General features: G+C 36.3%; 1 protein-coding gene across 2 annotated transcripts; it reads left to right on the forward strand.

Moving 5' to 3' along the window:
- The first annotated feature begins 2108 nt into the window (after positions 1-2108).
- On the forward strand, positions 2109-22220 carry BNIP2 (BCL2 interacting protein 2). Of its 2 annotated transcripts, none has more exons than XM_052646761.1 (11): positions 2109-2242; positions 9493-9599; positions 10493-10560; positions 11033-11209; positions 12973-13149; positions 16238-16340; positions 16944-17075; positions 18468-18554; positions 18667-18765; positions 19499-19534; positions 22039-22220. In XM_052646761.1, exons 2-11 carry the CDS (start codon positions 9550-9552, stop codon positions 22088-22090), a joined length of 981 nt encoding a protein of 326 aa, XP_052502721.1. In that variant the 5' UTR covers positions 2109-2242; positions 9493-9549; the 3' UTR covers positions 22091-22220. The 2 variants fall into 2 exon arrangements, with proteins under 2 accessions (XP_052502721.1, XP_052502720.1); XM_052646760.1 differs by lacking the exon at positions 2109-2242 and adding an exon at positions 3235-3310.

Raw genomic sequence — 22220 nt, forward strand, 5'->3', positions numbered from 1 at the left:
CCCATCGACTACAGCAAACCAGGCTTCCCTGTCCATCACCAACTCCCGGAGCTTGCTCAAATTCATGTCCATTGAGTCAATGATGCCATCCAACCATCTCATTCTCTGTTGTTCCCTTCTCCTCTTGCCCTCAATCTTTTCCTGTATCAGGATCTTTTCCAATGAGTTAGCTCTCCGAATCAGGTAGCCATAGTATTGGAGCTTCAGCTTCACCATCAGTCCCTGTAATGAATATTCAGGGTTGATTTCCTTTAGGATTGGCTGGTCTGATCTTCTTGCTGTTCAAGGGACTCTCAAAACTCTTCTTCAGCACCCAGTCGTCTTTATGATCCAACTCTCACATCCATACATGACTACTAGAAAAACCATAGCTTTTAATATGGACCTTTGTCAGAAAAGTGATGTCTCTGCTTTTTAATATGCTGTCTAGGCTTGTCATAGCTTTCCTTCCAAGGAGTAAGCGTCTTTTAATTTCATGGCTGCACTCACCATCTGCAGTGATTTTGGAGCCCAGAAAAATACTCTGTCACTGTCTCCATTTTTCCCCCATCTATGGATCGGATACCATGATCTTAGCTTTTTGAATGCTGAGTTTTAAGCCAGCTTTTTCACCTCTTCTTTCATCCTCATCAAGAGGCTCTTTAGTTCCTCTTCACTTTCTGCCATTAGGATGGTATCATCTGAGTATCTGAGGTTGTTGATATTTCTCCCCACAATCTTGATTCCAGCTTATGAGTCATCCAGCCCAATATTTTGCATGATGTACTCTGCATATAAGTTAAATAAGCAGGGTGACAATATATAGCCTTGACGTACTCCTTTCCCAATTTTGAACCAGTCTGTTCCATGTCCAGTTCTAACTGTTGCTTCCTGACCTGCAAACAGATTTCTCAAGAGGCAGGTCAGATGGTTTGGTATTCTCATCTCTTTAAAGAGTTTTCCAGTTTATTATGATCTACACAGTCAAAGGCTTTAGCGTAGCCAGTGAAGCAGAAGTAGATGTTTTTCTGGAATTCTATTGCTTTTTCTTTGGTCCAATGGATGTTGGCAATTTGATCTCTGGTTCCTCTGCCTCTTCTAAATTGAGCTTGTACATCTGGAAGTTCTTGGTTCACATGCTGTTGAGGCCTAGTTTGAAGAATTTTGAGCATGACTTTGCTAGCATGTGAAATGAGCGCAATTGTATGGTGGTTTGAACATTCTTTGGCATTGCCCCTCTTTAGGATTGGAATGAAAACTGACCTTTTCCAGTCTTGAGGCCACTGCTGAGTTTTCCAAATTTGCTGGCATATTGAGTGCAACAAGCACTTTCACAGCATCATCATTTAGGATTTGAAATAGCTCAGCTGGAATTCCATCACCTCCACTAGTTTTGTTCGTAATAATGCTTCCTAAAGTTCACTTGACTTCACACTCCAGGATGTCTGGCTTATCTGGGTCATTAGGACTTTTTGGTACAGTTCTTCGGTGTATTCTTGCCACGACTTTTTCATCTCTTCTGTTTCTCTTAGGTCCTTGCCTTTTTTGTCCTTTATTGTGCCCATCTTTGTATGATATGTTCCCTTTGTATCTCTAATTTTCTGGAGGTGATCTCTAGTCTTTCTATTCTATTGTTTTGCTGTATTTCTTTGCATTGTTCCCTTAAGAATTTTACCAAACTCTAAGGGTTTTTCTGAGTTTTACTTCCCCAATGAGACATCAACTATTTTTGCATCCATTTTATTATATAGTGTAAATCACAATGATCAGTAAAGCCAACATAAAGAATATTAAAATGGCTCTTTGAGGCTCAAGGGCAGTGGCCCAGCGCAGGAAGAGGAAGCTCCTGCAGATGTGTAAACGATTGCCAGCCTAAGATAAACGCTTGACAGCTCCGCGGGCCAAGTCGCGGGAGAAAGCAGAAAGCCGGCGGGAGCTTTAGTTCCTCCTTCCCGGCCCCGCCCGCCACCACTGAGGGTGTGGGCGGGGGGAGGGACTCGTGAAGACGCCACGCCTCTGCCCGGGCTTCCTCCCGCTGCGGGGTCTGGAGAAGGTCGGGGTGTTGTCACTTCCTTCGGAGCGGCTCTCTGTATCCGGGTCGGCCGCTGTAGTTGCCGCTGTGGCTCAGGGGCTGGGCCCGGGTCTCGCTGCCGTCGGAGAGGAGCAGGCTGCGCTCGGCGCTACCTTCTGCGACCTGGCCGTCAGCCCCACGTCGCCGGCCTGGAGGGGCGAAGAAGACGACGAGGCCAAGGCTCCCTCCGGGGTAAGTGCCCCTCGGGAAGGCTGGGGCCGGAGGGTCAGGCCTCGGGGGCAGACATCCGAAGGGCGCACACCCGGGGCGGTCCGAGAAAGGAAGCCCCGAGCTTTATCCGTTATAGGAGGCGCCCTAGAAACTGCCCAGAGGCGCTTCCCGGATCCCCGCCCCGCTTCAGCCCCCGCCCTTGGCCAGGCTTGTTTGCTTTTTGCCTCCCTTGCTTCCCCACTTCTCCCCACCTTTTTCCATTTGTGGTGGTTGTGCTCGGCTGAGAACCTGCCCTCTTCTCTGCCCCCTGCACACTTCCCAATCTGGATGCAGTCTCTGGGCCCTGTTAGTCCCCTGTTTCTCACCAGCGTGGGTCCTGGTACAGAACAAAGGAACTTGGATGTCTAACGTGCTCCACACCCTTGGGGAATAGACAAGGAAGCGGCGTGTTTGATGGACCTTGATAAGTGAAAAGAGTTCCTGCATGGACACTATCTTTTACTTAAAGAGCTGGCACAAGTGGCTCGGGTTTCCTTGGTGCACCTGATGCCCTGGATGATCTGCTGGACCAGCGCATATTAGATCAGAAATTTATTTGCGTCTATTACATCGATTTGAAACTTCCCCTTGGTCTGCTGTGCTCTGGCAAGCTCTTTGAGAGCACGGCTTTAGTCATCCGGGTAGTCTTAGCGCCTTCCATATAATTTAATGAAATGTGTGATTGATTTTTGATGTTGCTTTTTTTTCCCATCTTCACCTTTAAAAAAAAAAAAAGAATTAGGCTACTTCTCCTAATGCTTAACTACTTAATTTTTAAAATTAAACGTATTCTTTATCTAAAATTGTATAGGAATTTCTACAATTTGTAAATGGATGTTTCCTCAGAATTTTAACTGGTTACTGTATCTAGTTATCCTATAGACCATTTTCTTGATGATCTTGCATTCTCCTTAGTTCTTATCATTTTACATTTTCTCCACACACTATTTTTAATTTTCATAATCTCTGTTGCAGCATAATATTGTTGGTTTTAGACAGGAAGTATGACGGGTCTCCTGCAAACATAGGACTCGAACTCAATTATCATAAGTAAGTGTTACTGTAGTCTTTCGGCATTACAGAATCTTTGAAGCTGCTGCTGCTGCTGCTGCTGCTGCTGCTGCTGCTAAGTCGCTTCGGTCCTGTCCGACTATGTGCAACCCCATAGACGGAAGCCCACCAGGCTCCCCCGTCCCTGGGAGTCTCCAGGCAAGAACACTGGAGTGGGTTGCCATTTCCTTCTCCAATGCATGAAAATGAAAAGTGAAAGGCAAGTTGCTCAGTCATATCCAACTCTTAGCAACCCCATGGACTGCAGCCCACCAGGCTCCGCTGTCCATGGGATTTTCCAGGCAAGAGTACTTAGCCAAATCTAGCTTGACAGTCTTATTCTGAAGAAAGCTGCCAGTGAACTGGAGACAGTGTGCTGTATTAGAAACAGTCTAGGTCTAACTTGAAAACCAGGATGTGGTTATTTGCCTCAAATATAAGCTAAAATGGGGATAATAACCGCATGTTTTATATGTGATACAGAATTTTTGGTTGGAATGTATGAGATATACAAACAGTAAATGGAAAAAGCACTCTTTGGAAAGTGGTTCTGTCCATTCTTCTGGTGTGACGCTCACAGAAGGAGCAGCAATGGAAAAAGACACCTAAGAAAGGAAGTATATGTATAGCCAGATCAGATAATTCAACCTTGGCTGACTGTGAATCGAAAGATGTCATCTTAAGCTTACACTCTATAAAGCAGAGTGCTAGTATAATGTGATGATAATAATATTCCAAAGTTATACTTTTATATTGCATCTAATATTTGTAACTCTAGAAAGTATTAGAAATCAGTTATTAGGCTTTAATATTCTTAAAGGTCTCAGAGCCCTCCAGTATGTTCTGCATACTGATAATATAATAAATGTAACTTTTATGGTTGGCATAATTGTCCTGTGCTTTGTCTTCACAATTGTGAGAAACAGCGCTATTGTGATTTTTCTTGAATTTTGTATTAACATTTCTGATAGGGTATCACATTTAATTGAGGTATGTAATTGACAGATAACTTAGTTTTAGGTATACAACATCATGAGTTCGATATTTGTATGCATTGCCAAATACATATTGTAAGTCTAGTTAACATTCATCACCATATTTAGTTATGAAATTTTTTTCTTATCATGAGAACTTTAACGATTTACTGTCTTAGCAACTTTCATATATCTAATACAGTGATACTAACTATGTCACCATGCTGTACCTTTCCAGAACTAACTTACAGCTAAAAGTTTATACCTTTCTACCCCTTTCATCCATTTCACACGCTTTCCACTCTCCACCTCTGGCAACTGCCAATATGTTCTCTGTGTCTGTAAGCTTTGATTTTTCTCTTTTGTTTTCTTAAGATTACAGACACATAAGTGAGATCGTAACATGTTTGTTTTTCTCTTTTTGACTTACTTTACTTATGTTACATAATGCCCTCAAGGTCCACCCATGTTGTGGTAGATGGCAGATTTTTTTAAAATGATGGAATAATATTCCTGTGTGTGTGTTTATCCATTCATTCATCAGTGGATACTTATGTTACTTGCATATCTTGGCTATTGTAAATAATGCTGCTGTGAACATGGGGGTACACACATCTTTTCTAATTAGTGTTTTAATTGTCTTCCAATGAATACTCAGAGTGGAATTGCTGGATTGTACAGGAATTCTGGCTTTAATTTTTTGAGGAACTTCCTTCCTGTTTTCCATAGTGGCTGCACCAGATTGCATTCCCACCAAGGATTTCCTTTGCTCCACACCCTCACTACTGCTTGTTATTTCTGGTCTTTTTGAGAATAGCCATTCTAAGCTGTTAGTATCTTTGTGTCATTTCATTCTTAAAAACCTACATGACTCTGCTCTCAAGGAAACAATGAGAAGCAGGCATGTAGGATCTTTACAGAGGTGTATTGGCGACCCTCCTGAACATACAGGCTGGTCAAAAGTGTTTTCCTCTGTACTACCAGTATTGCCAGCTTCATAGGAAAATGTGAACATGAACATTTGGAACAAAGTCCTTTCGTTTAAATGGGGATGTGAAAGGCTTGCCTAAGCGTGTCCTTTTGCCGAACAAAATTGATTTGAGTGTACATGTTGAGTACTAGCACTTATTTCACCATCTGTGTTAAACTACATAATAGTGAAGTTGTCATGTAAAATTTTAAGTTATAATTTGGGCGTTTCTAAATATGATCTTAATATTTAATTTTTACTTATATTGTTAGGCTGCATGAGGAAATCCCCATTTGCATCTTGGTTGAATTTACCACCACACTTCACTGAAGTCAGCTATACCGTTTTGAATTTATCTCTATCACCACCACTGATAACTGGCATAAGTAATAATGTGCCACCGCTACCACAAGTTTGTTGAGAAATCAAGTTATTCCTCTTGCATTTGGTTGTTTTGACAGTTAGCATCTTAAACTATTACTTCCCCATTCTGATTTATTTATATTGTGAGTCAGCGATACCCTGATTTCTTTCAGAGTTGTTGTGCTTATATTGCTCCTTTCTTGCTTCCTGTTCTTACAACTGCTGATAATGTGGTTCTAAGAACAGTCTTCTTTCAAGGACTTTCTAACTTTACCTAGGAGAAGGCAATGGCAACCCACTCCAGTACTCTTGCCTGGAAAATCCCATGGACAAAGGGCCCTGGTAGGCTGCAGTCCATGGGGTCGCTAAGAGTCGGACACAACTGAGCAACTTCACTTTCACTTTTCACTTTCATGCATTGGAGAAGGAAATGGCAACCCACTCCAGAGTTCTTGCCTGGAGAATCCCAGGGACAGGGGAGCCTGGTGGGCTGCCGTCTATGGAATCGCACAGAGTCGAACACGACTGACGCGACTTAGCAGCAGCAGCAGCAGTTTAAACTTTACCTAGTGTATCAATATTTTTCCCTGTAAAATTTGCGATGAAATGGTTAAGAGTGAACCTATTTTTCTTTCCCTCTAGGTCCTGTTTAACAAGCCTAAATAATTATTCCCAAACTAAATATCCATGTTCACATGCTGGGGTGTATTAACATCATGTGACTCAATGATATTAAAGTGAAGATTGAATGAATCAGCTTAGTGAGCTGACAGACTCTGGTTCTCTGTGTTTAAAGTAGTATTTTCACGTGATAGACTTACTGAAGTGGTAAAATAGCTAAAAGACATGGTTTATCTTTTAGAATTGCACAAGGTGTGTATTTTCTCTTACAAAGAGAAAATTTTTGCCAACAGAAATGGACAGTATGTTAGTTTCCCCAAATATTTTCACTACTCTTTATTGAGGTGTAAAACTTAACAGGAAGCCTATTTATGTAGTTTAATTAGAAAAATAAGCTTGAGGTTGAGCAAAGCAAATGCTTATTATTCAGTGTTATACCTTACAATTAAATATTTATTTTTAAATTTAACTAATATTTACAGGCTTGTTATGTGCCAGACACTGTGCTAGATGTTGCAAACATAGTGGTAGCAGCTTCCAGTCACTGCTTATATTTTTGAAATATTAAATATTTTTGAGTATGTGAAGTATTTGAAAAAATACTGAGAGCATCCTGTTATTTTTCCAACACCCAGTACAAATGTGAGACTAATTAATGAAACTTCTCTGGTTATTAAATCTAGGATAAAACATTAGTTCACTTTATGGTGAATATCAAAGGCTTAAATAAGTCAAGATTATTGTATTTTAAGTGTGTTTTCCCTTCATTTCTCAAAATTACTTAAGTTTTTCCCAGAGAATTAAAAATGCCTTACTCCTACATATAAATTGACTGACTTTTCCCAGCAAATATGTTGATGAAAAAAAGACACCATTTGCTTTTTTTCTGTTTGCAAGTGACTCCTCAAAAATGTAAACCTTTTGAAGATTTTTGAACCTCTTAAGCCTAAGTAAGAATTCAAACTGGGAAAAAAGCCTCCCAATCTTGGCAGAGATAAGAATTTAGTTTATTGTGTGAAATCTAACACTTTAGAAAATTTCTATGTAATTTTGTTATTGTTGTTCTGGAACATAATGGTTTTTTGCTACAGCTTTGTGTATCTTTTGAATGTTATAATGACATAACAGATAGGCAACCATTAAACATGACCACTGGTTACACATACGTGGTTTTAAAAGTTAAATAATATAGAAGGATTTACTGTGAAAAGCCTCATTCTCCCCATCCCACCTTCTTCCACTGGTGTCAATCACTTTTACCTCTGTTTTAAAACTTCTAGTGATAACTAGTAATACTTTCTGTCTCTTGAGATGTATGTGTTCAGTTCAGTCACTCAGTTGTGTCCAACTCTTTGCGACCCTATGGACTGCAGCACACCAGGCTTCTCTGTCCCTCACCAACTCCCGGAGCTTGCTCAAACTCATGTCCATCAAGTCAGTGATGCCATCCAACCATCTTATCCTGTGTCATCCCCTTCTCCTCCTGCCTTCAGTCTTTCCCAGCATCAGGGTCTTTTCTGATGAGTCAGTTATTCACATCAGGTGGCCAAAGTATTGGAATTTCAGCTCAAGCATCAGTCCTTCCAATGAATACTCAGGACTGATTTCCTTTACAATTGACTGGTTTGATCTCCTTGCAATCCAAGGGACTTCGCAGGTCTTCTCCAACACCACAGTTCAAAAGCATCAGTTCTTCGGCACTCAGCTTTGTTTATGGTCCATCTCTCACATCCATACACAACTACCAGAAAAACCATAGCTTTGACTATATGGACCTTTGTTGGCAAAGTAATGTCTCTGCTTTTTAATATGCTATCTAGGTTGGTCATAGCTTTTCTTCTAGGGAGCAAGAATCTTTTAATTTCATGGCTGCAAGTCACCATCTGCAATGATTTTGGAGCCCAAGAAAATCAAGTCTGTCACTGTTTCCCCATCTATTTGCCATGAAGTGATGGGACTGGATGCCATTATCTTAGTTTCTTGAATGTTGAGTTTTAAGCCATCTGTTTCACTCTCCTCTTTCACTTTCATCAAAAGGCTCTTAGTTCCTCTTCACTTTCTGCCATAAGGGTGGTGTCATCTGCATATCTGAAGTTATTGATATTTCTCCCTGCAATCTTGATTCTGACTTGTGCTTCATCCAGCCAGGGGTTTCATATGATGTACGATGTATATACGTTAAATAAGCAAGGTGACAATATACAATCTTGACTTACTCTTCTCCCAATTTGGAACCAGTCTGTTGTTCCATGTCCGGTTCTAACTGTTGCTTCTTGACCTGCATACAGATTTCTCAGGAGTTACTTCATTTTTTAAGTTAAGTTTAGTTATCTATTGACTTACTCTAATGTCAGTGAATCAGATATTCCATTTATACCTCCTGCCCCCTCAAGGTACCATAGTTTTTGTTGTAATGTTAACCAGTTGACCTTAATGATTTCTTAAATATATTTAAACCTCTCTTTCATATTCCATCAACCTTGCCAAACTCTAGATCCGTCATTTTGTAAACTGAGGATAGTAACACCCATATCCTTCCTTAGAAAAACTGAAACTAAGCTAAAACATGTAGTGGCATGAATAGAAATATTCACTAAGGTCAGTGTCTGAAAACTCATGCTAAAGTATATGAGAAAAGCTTGGTATAGATATGAAACAAATAAACATATGGCAAAATTCATTTATTGAACAGGTGCTCAATAGCCCTCTTTAAGTGGCTCAGAAATTGTGGCATTGGACTTATGGAGAAGTAAATATAAGAGACAGCACACCACTTGGGCTCTGCTGAATTAAGAGTATAAATGCTAGTTACTAGTGTTCAATTTCCAGAATTAACCTCTCTCCAAAGGACAGAAAATTTGATGATGGGTCTAGAATAGAGAATATATTTATTTACTTGTATTATTTGTGCCCCTCAGCCCCAAAATTGCTTTTCCATAATTCACAGTACCTAATAAATGGTGAATCATGTCCTGGACAGACACATGCATGTATACATGTGGAATAAGTACTTCACGGCACAGCACCCTTATCACAAATAGTAATTTCTAGAATATATGTACTCTGACTCTTTTCTGATTCTTGGGGCAGGGGGAGGGGAATGGAAAGGAGTAGTTGCAACCCACTAAATTTATTTCATGATCGGGGTGGAAGTGTGAACTCAAATATAAGATTATTGCATCTTTTCAACAGATAATGTGGAAAATAAGCCTATGAAATTTTTTCTTTCTCTCTCTTTTCTCTTTTTTCAACAGGATTTTGGCACTCTCGATTATCAGGAGTTTGTAGTTGACATTGAGTCCAGACTGAGGATGGAAGGTGTAGAACTTAAGGAAGAATGGCAAGATGAAGATTTTCCAATGTGAGCAATGGTTTTAAATGAAAACAAATTCAAAACAGAACTTCACTACTTCTTTACTGAGGTGTCACTTACTAAATGAATATTGATTGGACTTCTTAAAGAAACCCAGTGTTGCAAAATGTTCATTTAGTACTAATAATAGAGTCTTCAGGATTTCTAGAGGAAGATGGTCTTTAGAAGCCTGCAGGAATTATTAAATTTTATGCTTTTATTTTAAGACAAAAACTTGTTAAGTTAGACAAGGAAAGCTTTCTATATTATCTGGTGAGCTACCGTGACACGTTTGTGTTTGTGTTTACAATTCTGTCGGCACTAGTTAGGGTAAGAGAGAGAGAGCAAAGGCAGACCATATATTTAAGGGATACTTCCGTGCCATTTTGGTCAGAAGACCATCTCAGTGCATAAGAAGATTACTTACCAGTTGGAATAGGAACAGCTGGTGAGAGTACTGAGTCATTGCATAGCACAGCATGATAATCGTAGTACAGAAATGCTGAGCTCAAAAACATAATCGTCATGTGCATATTCCCATTTTAAGTGACAGTTTAGCGTCATCGTACATTGTATTGTACATTCCATTAAATTCATGCATTTGAAGCATATTCATTTTGTAAAGTAATGATTTTTAAAATTTGTTTTGTAGTTGTATTCAAGAGCTGTTACATAGGGAATATATACCTACTTTTATGTGTTACTTATATAGATATGTAAATTAATTGAGACAGTTTGAAATTTTTCTTAAACAGTAGTTTGTAAATTACTCAAGCTTAAGAAACATTGCTTTATTCAGTTTTCCACATAATTGTTTCTATAAGCTATTTTAATAGATCTTTGAATGTCAAAAGATTTTTTTTTTTAATTTCTGGGTTAAAAATTATGTCTGTGTGTTTTAGACCTTTACCAGAAGATGATAGTATTGAAGCAGATATATTAGCTGTAACTGGACCAGAGAGTCAGCCTGGTAAGAACTTGACACTTAGAAATAGACTTTTATCTGTGGTATTTCTTTTTAACACACTTTGTCAAGATACAAAATATACTCAGTTTTTGTTCCATCATAGGATGCCAAAGGGTAAGTTGACTGTTTAGGAAAGCATTTTTGGAATGCTTTGGAATACTTTGCGAAAACATACCCTTGGGTTTTAGAAATTTTGATCATGAAGGAGAGAGGCAAGATGATTTTTAGTAGTAAATAGTGACTGGAAGTTCTGCTTCTGTTATTTAAAAAAGCATGTCCTTGCTGGGATGTGTCAGCTTGCTGTGATACAGAAACAGTAGTGATCAAAGTCCAAAGTTTGTACATAAGGGCTTTGGAATTGTTTAATCAATGTTATTTTCTTAAGAATAAAGTGATTAAAGTTCTCTTATTTGATTTATGCATCTAAGCATCTTTTCTAAATATATCTTTGATTTTTCTTTTTAACCCATTCCAGGCTCACTAGAAGTTAATGGCAATAAAGTGAGAAAGAAACTAATGGCTCCCGACATTAGCCTAACTCTGGATCCTAGTGATGGCTCTGTGTTGTCAGATGATTTGGATGAAAGTGGGGAGATTGACTTAGATGACTTAGATACACCATCAGATGACAGTAATGAATTTGAGTGGGAAGGTAGGTGTTTCATTGATTTTACCTGACCTTTATTAATGATTGTTTGTGTTCATGTATATGCACAGTGGCATTTTCACTTGATCATGAAACCAACTAAAATCAATGATTAAGGGATTTTATTGAAATGAGATGTTATCAATTCTAAAGTTCATGTATAGGTTGTAAAGATATAAAAATTGGCTAACGTTGAATATTATGGCTTTCCAAACTGTTTATAGTAGATTACCTGTGGCTTTATTATTTTTTTTAATTGCCCAGTGCTATAAAATTATGTTTTTCCATTTTGCTCCCAAATATTGCTTGATAATTACAGCGTTCTTTTATTCAGTGGATTAAATAAGAGGGAAAGCACTGAAAAACATATTTCAGGGAATTCTTAAAAGTAGTTAAGGATTTGCGAAGAGGGAGTTCTATAGGGATGGTTTTGAGGTGTGTTTTTTGAGGGGTTTTTTTTCAGTGGGTTCATCTGATAGTGCTGCACTTTGTAAACGACCAACTTGAACTAATGTAGTCTCCTTGACTCCACTCTTAGATTTGTTATCATTAGCTATTTGGAATTGAAAGGAATTGGCATGTGTTTTGCATTGCATGCTTCCTTTAGTTAGATAATTGCTGTCTAGTATCTTTGTAGTTGGGAATAACTTATATATGCGTATTTCATCTTTTAAGTGTCTTTTGCTTCCGAGCAAAAGTTTAGCACTAGGTATGTTATCCGCAGTAAAGAGTAAGATTCTTAATGTACTTTATCTTTTGTTCTTTTTTCTTCCCCATTTTACTGGTTCAATAAGCAATCCAGTAGTAAACAATATTTTATAAAGATACTGAAATAGTTTTCTGCCTATGTGTTTTGTCTCTTCTTTCTTTAATGCTGCTGTAGTCATTTCCTGGAAGGATATTTTCCGTTAACAACTTTGTCTTGGAAACAAACAACTAACATACAGTAGGTTTCCCCTTCCCCCATCTTTTGGTAAGGACTGTGATAACAAAAATTTTGAAAATCATTACATCATGAAAAATCAGCTAAAATGCAACCTTAAACTGTAAATTATACCTAATCACTGGTGCTTGTGCTTTGGCTAATGTCAATTTAAAATAGACTTTTGCATGTACACTTTGGAATATTATCAAATAATTTTCTGCTTTATGAAACTGATCAAATGAGAAGTAACTATTGACTTGTTAACCACTTTCTATCTGGTATTATAATGTTTGGGGAATAATTTATGTGTTCAACAACAAAAAACATTGGCCCCCAGAGAGTTGCTTTAGTTAATATAGTGGTAACTACCTGTCAAGGACAGTGTTGTCAACAGGATCTGCAAATTGTGGATGTACATTGTACTGCGATTAGGTCCTCTGTGAATTAAGCAATACAAAAAAAGGTTAAAGAACTATGATTTCCAAAAATAAAATGGCCTTATATCAAGAGTAAGCCTTGTTCTCTATTATGGAAGAAATATTTAAAATTCCACAAACAGGGAACTCTAATCAATATTATGTAACAACCTAAATGGGAAGAGAATTTGAAAAAAAAAAAAGATACATGTATATGTAAAACTGAATCACTTTGCTGTACGTATGAAACTTTCACAACATTGTTACTCAGTTATATCCCAATATAAAATAAAAAGTTAAAAAAAATTCCACAGAAGGTATAATAAAAAATATTCTCTAAACAGTCTGATTAGATAGTAAAGTGGTTAACAAGTAATTTAATTTTTATTGTATAAGTAACAATCTGTGATTCAAAAATCTTTTGACAGATGATCTTCCAAAACCCAAGACTACTGAAGTTATTAGGAAAGGCTCAATTACTGAATATACAGCAGCAGAGGAAAAAGAAGATGGACGACGCTGGCGTATGTTCAGAATTGGAGAACAGGACCACAGGGTTGATATGAAAGCAATTGAACCCTATAAGAAAGTTATCAGCCATGGAGGTAAGAGCTACCAAAGATTTTTCAGATTTTTTTAAATACACTATCAGATATCTGAATGCTTAAAGAATCTTTCCTTTGGGATATTAACATAATTTTGAAAGTATAATAAACATGTGTCCTTTTAGAAATGTAACAGGTTTGAAGTAAAAGAAAAAAACATTTAAAATTTGTTAATATACACATACAATAAGTTCCAAAAGTAGAAGAGTATACAATGAAAACTATTTCTCCCTCCACCCTTATCCCTAAACACCCTTAAACTGAGACTTAACACTCTCCTCTTTTTATCCTTTTATACCCCAATACTTTGGTCACCCAATGCGAAGAGCTGACTCATTTGAAAAGACCATGATGCTGGGAAAGATTGAGGGAAGGAGAAGAAGGGGACGACAGAGGATGAGATGGTTGGATGGCATCACCGACTCGATGGACATGGGTTTGGGTGGACTCCAGGAGTTGGTGATGGACAGGGAGTTCATGGGGTGCTGCAGTTCATGGGGTCGCAAAGAGTCGGACATGACCGAGCGACTGAACTGAACTGAATTTATATGGAGTAAAATACTCTTAATCCTTTGTTTTATTTTTGCAGTATTTGCAAATTCCTTTTTTAATTTTCATATTCATTGAGATAAAACTGACATATAACATTGTATATAAGTTTAAGGTATGAAATGTGTTGACTTGATGCATTCTGTATTGACAATGATTGCCACCATAGCATTTGCTAACACTTGCATCACACCACATAATTACCAACTCTTATTTGTGGTGGGAACATTTAAGGTCTAGACTACCCTTTTAGCAGCTGTTAAGCACATAATAGATATGGTTAACTGTGTTAACTATTGTCACCATGTGCTACATTAGTCCCCAGAAATTACTCATCTTCTGACTGGAAGTTTGTACTTTGACTGTTATTTCCCCTTTTATCCTGTCTCTGGTAATCACCATTCTAATCTCTGTTCCTGAGAGTTTAGATATTTTAGATACAAGTGATATAGAGTATTTATCTTTCTTGTTTCACTGCTGCTGCTGCTCTGTCACTTCAGTCGTGTCCACTCTGTGTGACCCCATAGAGGGCAGCCCATCAGGCTCCCCCATCCCTGGGATTCTCCAGGCAAGAATACTGGAGTGGGTTGCCATTTCCTTCTCCAATGCATGAAAGTGAGAAGTGAAAGTGAAGTCGCTCAGTCGTGTCCGACTCTTAGCGACCCCATGGGCTGCAGCCTACCAGGCTCCTCCGTCCCTGGGATTTTCCAGGCAAGAGTACTGGAGTGGGGTGCCATTGGCTTCTCCGTCTTGTTTCACTAGAAATGCTCTAATCTTAAGTGTATAATTCACTGAGTTTTGACAAATGCCTGTATAACCATATATACTCATATAATCTACAGCCCCCTAGACAGACAGAACATTTTCATTGCCCCAGAAAATTCTCTGGTACTCCCTCTCAATGAATACCCTATATGCAGTAACCACTGTTCTAATGCCTACCCCATGGTTAGTTTTGCCTGTTACAATCATGTGACTGGAATCACAGTTTATACTCGTCTGCTTTCACTCAGCATAATGATCTTGACATTTATCCTTGTTGCATGTATCTGCAGTTCATTCCTTGTTACTGCTGATTTGTTTATTCATCTCTGTTTTGATGGACCGTGTGAGATTTTTCCAGTCTGAGCTATTATGATTAAAACTGCCATGAACATTGTTGTACAAGTCTTTTGTGCTTATAAATACAACTTGACCCTTTAAAATATGATTCTTAATTTACCTTAAAACTGTGAACAAACCACTTAGCTTTACCACAAAGTGGAGAATTCATTCTGCATTTTTATGGAACACCTACTTTGTGTATTTCTGGAATATACGAATATAAGGCTTGGTTCCTTAAGAAATTCACAAGTCAAATAGGAAAAGCTATGAAGTACAGCTATAATTTATATCATTCTGACTGTCCTGTATGTAGAAGTTTACATAGTCACTGTTTAAATAGCATCAGAATGTTACTCCGTAGATCATGTCATATAACTTGAATTCCTCCTAATGCAGGACAAGGTGCCACATATGTCAAGCAGATTGGTTTTTTCACGTAGTCATTTCTGCTTAATTTACCCTCTGCCAAATGCTTTGTCCTGCTTATTTCTGTGGTCTTCATTCATTTGAAAACAAATCACTTGAATGTTTGCAGTTGCATTATTCTGCCTCATTTAGTCTTACACAGGGAAGAAAACAGGATAATATGGATCAGGAAGTGCACAGATAATGTATTAATTCAGCTCATTCATTGGAAGCAAGTTGTGAGAGCTGCCTCATGGTTTAAACCTAATATTTTTGAGACATAGCACTTTATTTAAGAGAAAATAGTAATTAGGGCCATTTTGTCCTACTGAGTTACTGCAATGTTTTGTGACTAAGGGGTTAAGAAAGGTAGTGAAGATTCTAATGAAATGTTCAACCTTTTCAGTGCATGTTTGTAAACAATCGGAATGAAAGTTAAAGCAGAAATACTCCTTGCTGGTTACAGCTTAATATCTATTATCATTAAAACATTTACATTTTAGAGATTATAATTAAAGCATATTTTAGTGCTGTTTTTCTTTACTTAGTCTTATGTCAGAGATATAATCTCTTCTTACTTTGTAAGGCTCTAAAAGCTACAAAATGCTAGACATCACTGAATGTAAAACTATTTTTACATTTACTATTTACATGTAAAAAAAGTTGCATAAGAATGGTTTATTGCAGATGTTGTATATTCTTGGGTTATATAATTCTATCTACTTGATAAAATAGGGCTAGCTTTCTGAGTATGCTAATTTAAGTGGGTTTCTGGTTTATAAGGCCACCATATAAACCAGATTTTATATTTTTATTGTTTTTGAGAAGAGAGGATTTTATTGATTTTATTGTTTGTGAGAAGAGAGGATTTAAAGATCTTTGTAAGACTATACAAGGTCAGACCAATGACAGCAAAAAATATGCTTTTTGATTCAGAAATGTGTGGAACATAAACCACTATAATTTATCAACTAAAAATGATATCCCCTGAAAAGTCTTCACAGTATAATCATGCTGGTTTCTTTTTCAGGGTATTATGGAGATGGATTAAATGCCATTGTTGTGTTTGCTGTCTGTTTTATGCCTGAAAGTGGTCAACCTAATTATAGATACCTGATGGACAATCTCTTTAAGTAAGTAGATCATCACAATATTTGGAAAGAATTGAGTAAATCTTATCTCTAGTTTAAGAAAGTGCACTTTATTTAGCTAGGTAAAAATTGTAAATATCCTTAAGTCTTGTTATTTGGTTATTCTGGTTCCTTAAGTCTTGTTATTTGGCATTCTGAAACTATTCCAACTCAACAGAAGAATTGTCATGTTAAAACTGGAAGGTATATTACAGATTATTTGTTCCAACTTCTTTATTTTACATTTGAGGACACATTAAGTGCTTTTGTGGGAGATTTCAAACATATACATAGGTAGAGAGAAGTATATATTAAATCTTTGTCTAACTATCACCCACTTCCACAATTATCAGTTTATACATTATTCCCATAAATACTTCCCTCATGATATAATTTTGAAGCAAATCGCTGCAAGTATTTATCACCTATAAACATTTCAGTGTGTATTTCTAAAAGAAAGAAGTTTTTTTTTTTTTCTTTAAATGACAATAATACTAATAGAGTTTTGAATTTTTGCTTTCAGTGAAGGAGAGGGAAGGGAATTGTGTTATTTGGATAAACCTGGTTTGGTTCTGCATAGCAGTGTTTAAGACTTTATTTTTATAGGTATGTTATTGGCACTTTGGAGCTGTTAGTAGCAGAAAACTACATGATAGTTTATTTAAATGGTGCAACAACTCGAAGGAAAATGCCCAGTCTGGGATGGCTCAGGAAATGCTATCAACAAATTGACAGAAGGTATTGTAAATACAAGTTAAAAGCTAGTCTGAATAAATTTTATAATGTCCTTATTAGTTTAACATTTATTTTCTGTTACCACTTACAGGTACCATGTATCTACTTCACAAATTACATTTACTAATTTCATAGCAAGTTTCTATTTTCAGACTTATAAAATTGCTCTGTATTTCTCTTTTTTACCACATCAGACACTCTCCTATAATTTATATTTTGGGAAAGGATGGGGAATTCAGTACATTTCCTATTTTATTACATTCTGCATTTTGCTTCATTTATAGTGCTTAGTTGAAGAAGGAAATGGCAACCCACTCCAGTTTCTTGCCTGGAAAATTCCATGGACAGAGGAGCCTGGTGGGCTACAGTCCATGGGGTCGCAAAGAATCGACCATGACTGAGCATATATATAGTGCTTACTGTATTTTGTTAATTTTGTTATTTATGACGCTTATTTATCTGTAATCTTTCTTTGGAGTGAGCTCTAGAATTGTATTCTTCTGAGAGTCATCCATGCTAATAGAAGGAATTTTGATTCTCTCTTTGGTTTGATTTGACCACAGCTAATTCAGAGTAGTTTAATCAACTCAGGTTTATGAATAGGTTTCTCTTCATACATGAACATGACATTGGCTGGTTCGTGTAATTTTTTAATGTTTAGTGATTATGATAAGTGTAAACTATAACAATAAAACAGCAGTTTTTATTTCATCATTTTAAGTTGTCTAGGATAATGCATTTAACTTTTAATCCGAATTTTAGACTTGGTGTTGGTGGTGGTGGTTTAGTCACTAAGTCGTGTCAGACTCTTGTGATCCCATGGGCTATAGCCCACACCAGGCTCCTTTGTCCATGAGATTCTCCAGGCAAGAATACTGGGGTGGGTTGCCATTTCCTTCTCCATTTAGACTCCATAAGAATACATTAGATCTGATTCATGTTGCCTGTTCCCTAGGTGATTTCCCCTCTTATCTTTCTGCCTGCCCAGTGCCTTTCATGTTGTTGAAGAAATCAGTAACAGTTTCCCCTCCATTCCTGAGAAATGAAGAGCTTATTTTGTATTCATCATTGACCTCTACCCCTGATTGGCAGAGTCCTGAAGACAAGTTGTATACTAGGAGACATTTAATAACAGGCTACACTGTGAAAATAAATACAAATGAAGTAGAATTCATTTCATGGCAGTGGGAAGGGCCATTTCAATTTAAGAGTGCTTTTTGTTTTATTTATCTTTTGTTGTCTTTAGTAATATATCTTAATGACAGCTCTTGAATGAGGGTTTTTTTTTTTTCAGTTTTTTGTATAGACTTGTACAAACTTATTGATGACTTAGCTTTTCTTCTAGCATTAGAATTTGTAGAGCTTTTTCAATTTTTTTTTTTTTTTTAACTCCAGGTTACGGAAAAACCTAAAATCTCTAATCATTGTACATCCCTCTTGGTTTATAAGAACACTTCTGGCTATTACAAGACCATTTATTAGGTAATTTTCTGAGAGCCATTAACTAAAAAAATCTACAAACTCTTTGTATGAATGTTTTGTCAATTCTGTTGGTCAAAAATATTAAGGTATTTATCTTTATTTTTTTCTATAGCTCAAAATTCAGCCAAAAAATTAGATACGTCTTTAATTTGGCAGAACTAGCAGAGCTTGTCCCCATGGAATATGTTGGAATACCAGAATGCATAAAACAGTATGTTGTGTTTTATTTATTTCATTGTATTTGGATCTTTATATTTTGATATACAAGAGGTAAATATTTTGGTACCTATTCTTTCTCCCTTCATAGATTATAAATATTTTGTAACTGCTCTTTTTTTTTATAATGAAGAAAAGGGGGAAGAAGACACTTTTGAACACCTTCCTTTTAAGTCACCATTTTCTTTAGGCTATCAGCTGAAGTAGGAGAAATTGTTTCTGGTTTGGTTCATTTATAATTTTAAAGACTAGTGGCAGTCTAAGAGATGATTCTTGATTGGTCAGTACTAAAGCACATTCTCCACACCTGAACATGCTGCTCTTCAAGTTTAAGTAAGCTCCTTATGGCATCAAATAATCATATTACTAGGGAAATAAAATATATCAGCCTAATCTTGATACTTTTCAGTGGCTGTAATTTGTTCTGTTTACCAAATTTACTTACGTAACTTCTAGAAGGGCTTAGCAGAAGGCTGTTAACATAAATACTTGGGTATCACAGTGCTATAATATAGAAAAATGTTTCTTTGTTCTAATAATCTGAGGTTTTAGTTTGTTGAATATATCAACGCCATGTTTCTTACGTCAGTTCTGACTTTCTATATAGTGTATTAAATATTTTTGCGTTTGCCTACAAACTTGAGTTTGTTGTTAGAGCCTTTATTTTTTTTAGTTTTTGTTCATCTTCATAACATGTATATTTACTAAAATAACTCTTCCCCACCAAGGTATGAAGAAGAAAAGTTAAAAAAGAAAAAGAAAAGGTATATGCACACCTTGACTGGGTTGCATCTAGACTAGTCCATTTGCATTGCACAGACTAACTCTTCCTTATGGGTTGGTTAGCTTGTAGACAAAGATAACAGCATTTGTAAATATGAATATACCCCAGGGCCCAGATATGCCGTGAATCCAAAGTTCCTGCTGCTGAGTGTGGCTTGGATTCTCTACTACGTAGGAAATAAAGACCAGTTAGAAAATAAAGGCCACTTAATAATGCCAGTTAGAAAATGAAGACCACGTCTCCTTCCTCCTCTTGGTATAAATAACAGATCCTGAGAATGCTCTTTGAAAAGCCAATTACTTATAATACCTTACCAATTTGTGCTTTTGAAATATTTATGTTCTTTTTTAATATATCAGATTTCCCCCCTGGGGTTGATAATTATATTTACAATGCAGATATTCTTTGGCTAACCAACATTGATTTCCTTGTATGCTTAAACAATGGCCTGCTAACTAGTCAAATTCTCCATGTGATAAAATACCTAAAAGTTCAGTGTACCATTTGATAGTTAAACACTCTGCTTTCCATCTTTAATTTTGAATACTTCCGCTTTGAGCATAACAGACTGTCATCTGTTAATATGTTAGCATAGAAGATGAAAGGCAAGGGTATAAATTAGTATTGTTTTACATAGTAATTTAGAAAAGTACAGGATTTAGATCTGACTTGTTAATGGATTTTTAAAATATTGACAATTAAATCAGCAAAACAGATTCATACAATCTTTCATAAGAGTTAAGGCGGGAGATTTATTTATTGTTTGGACCACTGTGAGGAATTAAAGCTGAAATATTCATAACTTCATATTTAACTTCAAACACATTTTGGCTCTGTTGATGAGCAAGAATTCAGTTGACCACATGATCGAATCATAGCTTTACATTTCTATATGACACTTTTCAGCTAAACATTTTAAGATAGAGATAAGAACAATGATATTAGATCTTGCTCATTTCTCACTCCTCTCAAGGCATTGGTGTGCACTTGCCAGACAACTGGCTGAAATATAGTCTGTAATTATAAAATATTTTGAAGCCAGCTGCTTTGTAGATTTCAAAATGAATTGCCTTTGTGGATGAAATCTGCTGTGTTGTATCTTTTTACAAAATTCTTAGTTAAGTAACTTAGGCACCAGAAAAAAAGTGGAATTGTACTTTTTATTTAAATGTATTGTTTAAAACTTACAAATATTATTTTTATCTTGATTTTTTTTAAACTTTTGTTTTATTTAACCTTAAATAGAATCATTACACATATCTTTCAGGCACTTCTTAGTTTTTGTAGAAAGTTTCTTTAGCCTTGAAAAATAATCCTTGTCAGCTTGAAAATGACATTCAAGTTAAAAATAGAAGGGCATGTTTTTAATATCAAATTAACAGAAGCTACCTGTGGGGAACTTACTCAAGGTAAAATCTCTATCATGAGTACTAGTGATAGGAAGATTCAGAGCTGAGTGTGCTTACATATAGCAGTTTTAGATGTTGGTTTCAAACAACTCAGTGTAGACAGATAGATGTTGACTGTTAAAATGTTTGAACAGAGTTTTAAAATAAAGCAATTATGAAATTAGTTCATACTGATATTTCAGATGTTGAAAAGATTTATGTATATATTGCATGCCTTATCAAGAATATGTACCTTTCAAATTTTTGATACCAGTATAACTAATATTTTTAAATGTTGTTAATCTGGCTTTACCACAGGCCAAGGCTTTGATCATAGTAATGGAAACAAGTGTGAAAAGTATCTTCATATATCATACCAAGATGTTTTAAACTCCATCAGTGATTCAAAGTACTACAAATAAAAATATACAAATATTATATTATAAATTGTTGTACATTATCTGTGAAGGGTTGTCTGTAAGTTTCTTGTGATTAATTACATAACTCTCCTAATTTTTAATCTATATCTAGATATTTCTGATGATTAAATTCTGTGACTTCTTATTATCAAGATAAATGAAAAGCATTCAAATTCTTAGTGTACCAGTAAAATTCTGGAGAATAATTATGGCATCCATAAATATGTACTTTCATCACTGAAATTACAAATTGATCAGTTGGTGGCAGTTGTAGCATTTAAATATATCAGTTAACAAAATAGTTTTTGACAAATTATTTTTCCTGCCACTCAGATCACTTAGCTCCCTGCCCCCACCATGTTACAGTTCAGCATCTTAATATGCCTGCTGTAACTTGAACTTCTAATAAAATTTATGTGCATTTGTATATGAAGTATCTTATACTCTTTAGAAAAAAAAACAGCAGCAGCAGTCACATTCTTGCCAGTCCTCTTGCCTTTAGAAGTTATCTTTTCCTGGTTGGGAGAATGTTTGGTAACCTTTTTACTATGTCTGCTTCTTTGCAAAGCTTTGTTTTTAACAGAATAATAATCTATGGTAAAATCAGTCATTATTTTTAAAAAGAAAATTGATCATTTACTGATAACTTATTATCTGTATTATTTTTCATTAAACAGAGTTGATCAAGAGCTTAATGGAAAACAAGATGAACCGAAAAATGAACAGTAAGTTTGGCATCTAGTCCAAACACAACTGAAGAATGTGCTGATGAAGCAGTGCTTTTTTGCATTTATAATGCATTTATTGGTCCTGATTTTTATGTAACCTGTTACAGAATTGACTTGACTTTTTCTTAATG

The sequence above is a fragment of the Budorcas taxicolor genome, chromosome 10, assembly GCF_023091745.1.
Source record: "Budorcas taxicolor isolate Tak-1 chromosome 10, Takin1.1, whole genome shotgun sequence".
NCBI lineage: Eukaryota > Metazoa > Chordata > Mammalia > Artiodactyla > Bovidae > Budorcas > Budorcas taxicolor.

What these genes read in the sequence shown, in the direction of transcription:
- BNIP2 (XM_052646761.1), top strand. Translation starts at nt 9,550, where the DNA reads ATGGAAGGTGTAGAACTTAAGGAAGAATGGCAAGATGAAGATTTTCCA. An exon ending in CAAGATGAAGATTTTCCAAT is followed by an intron (nt 9,600 to 10,492) that starts GTGAGCAATGGT and finishes TGTGTGTTTTAG; the next exon opens with ACCTTTACCAGAAGATGATA. An exon ending in GAAAGTTATCAGCCATGGAG is followed by an intron (nt 13,150 to 16,237) that starts GTAAGAGCTACC and finishes TTTCTTTTTCAG; the next exon opens with GGTATTATGGAGATGGATTA.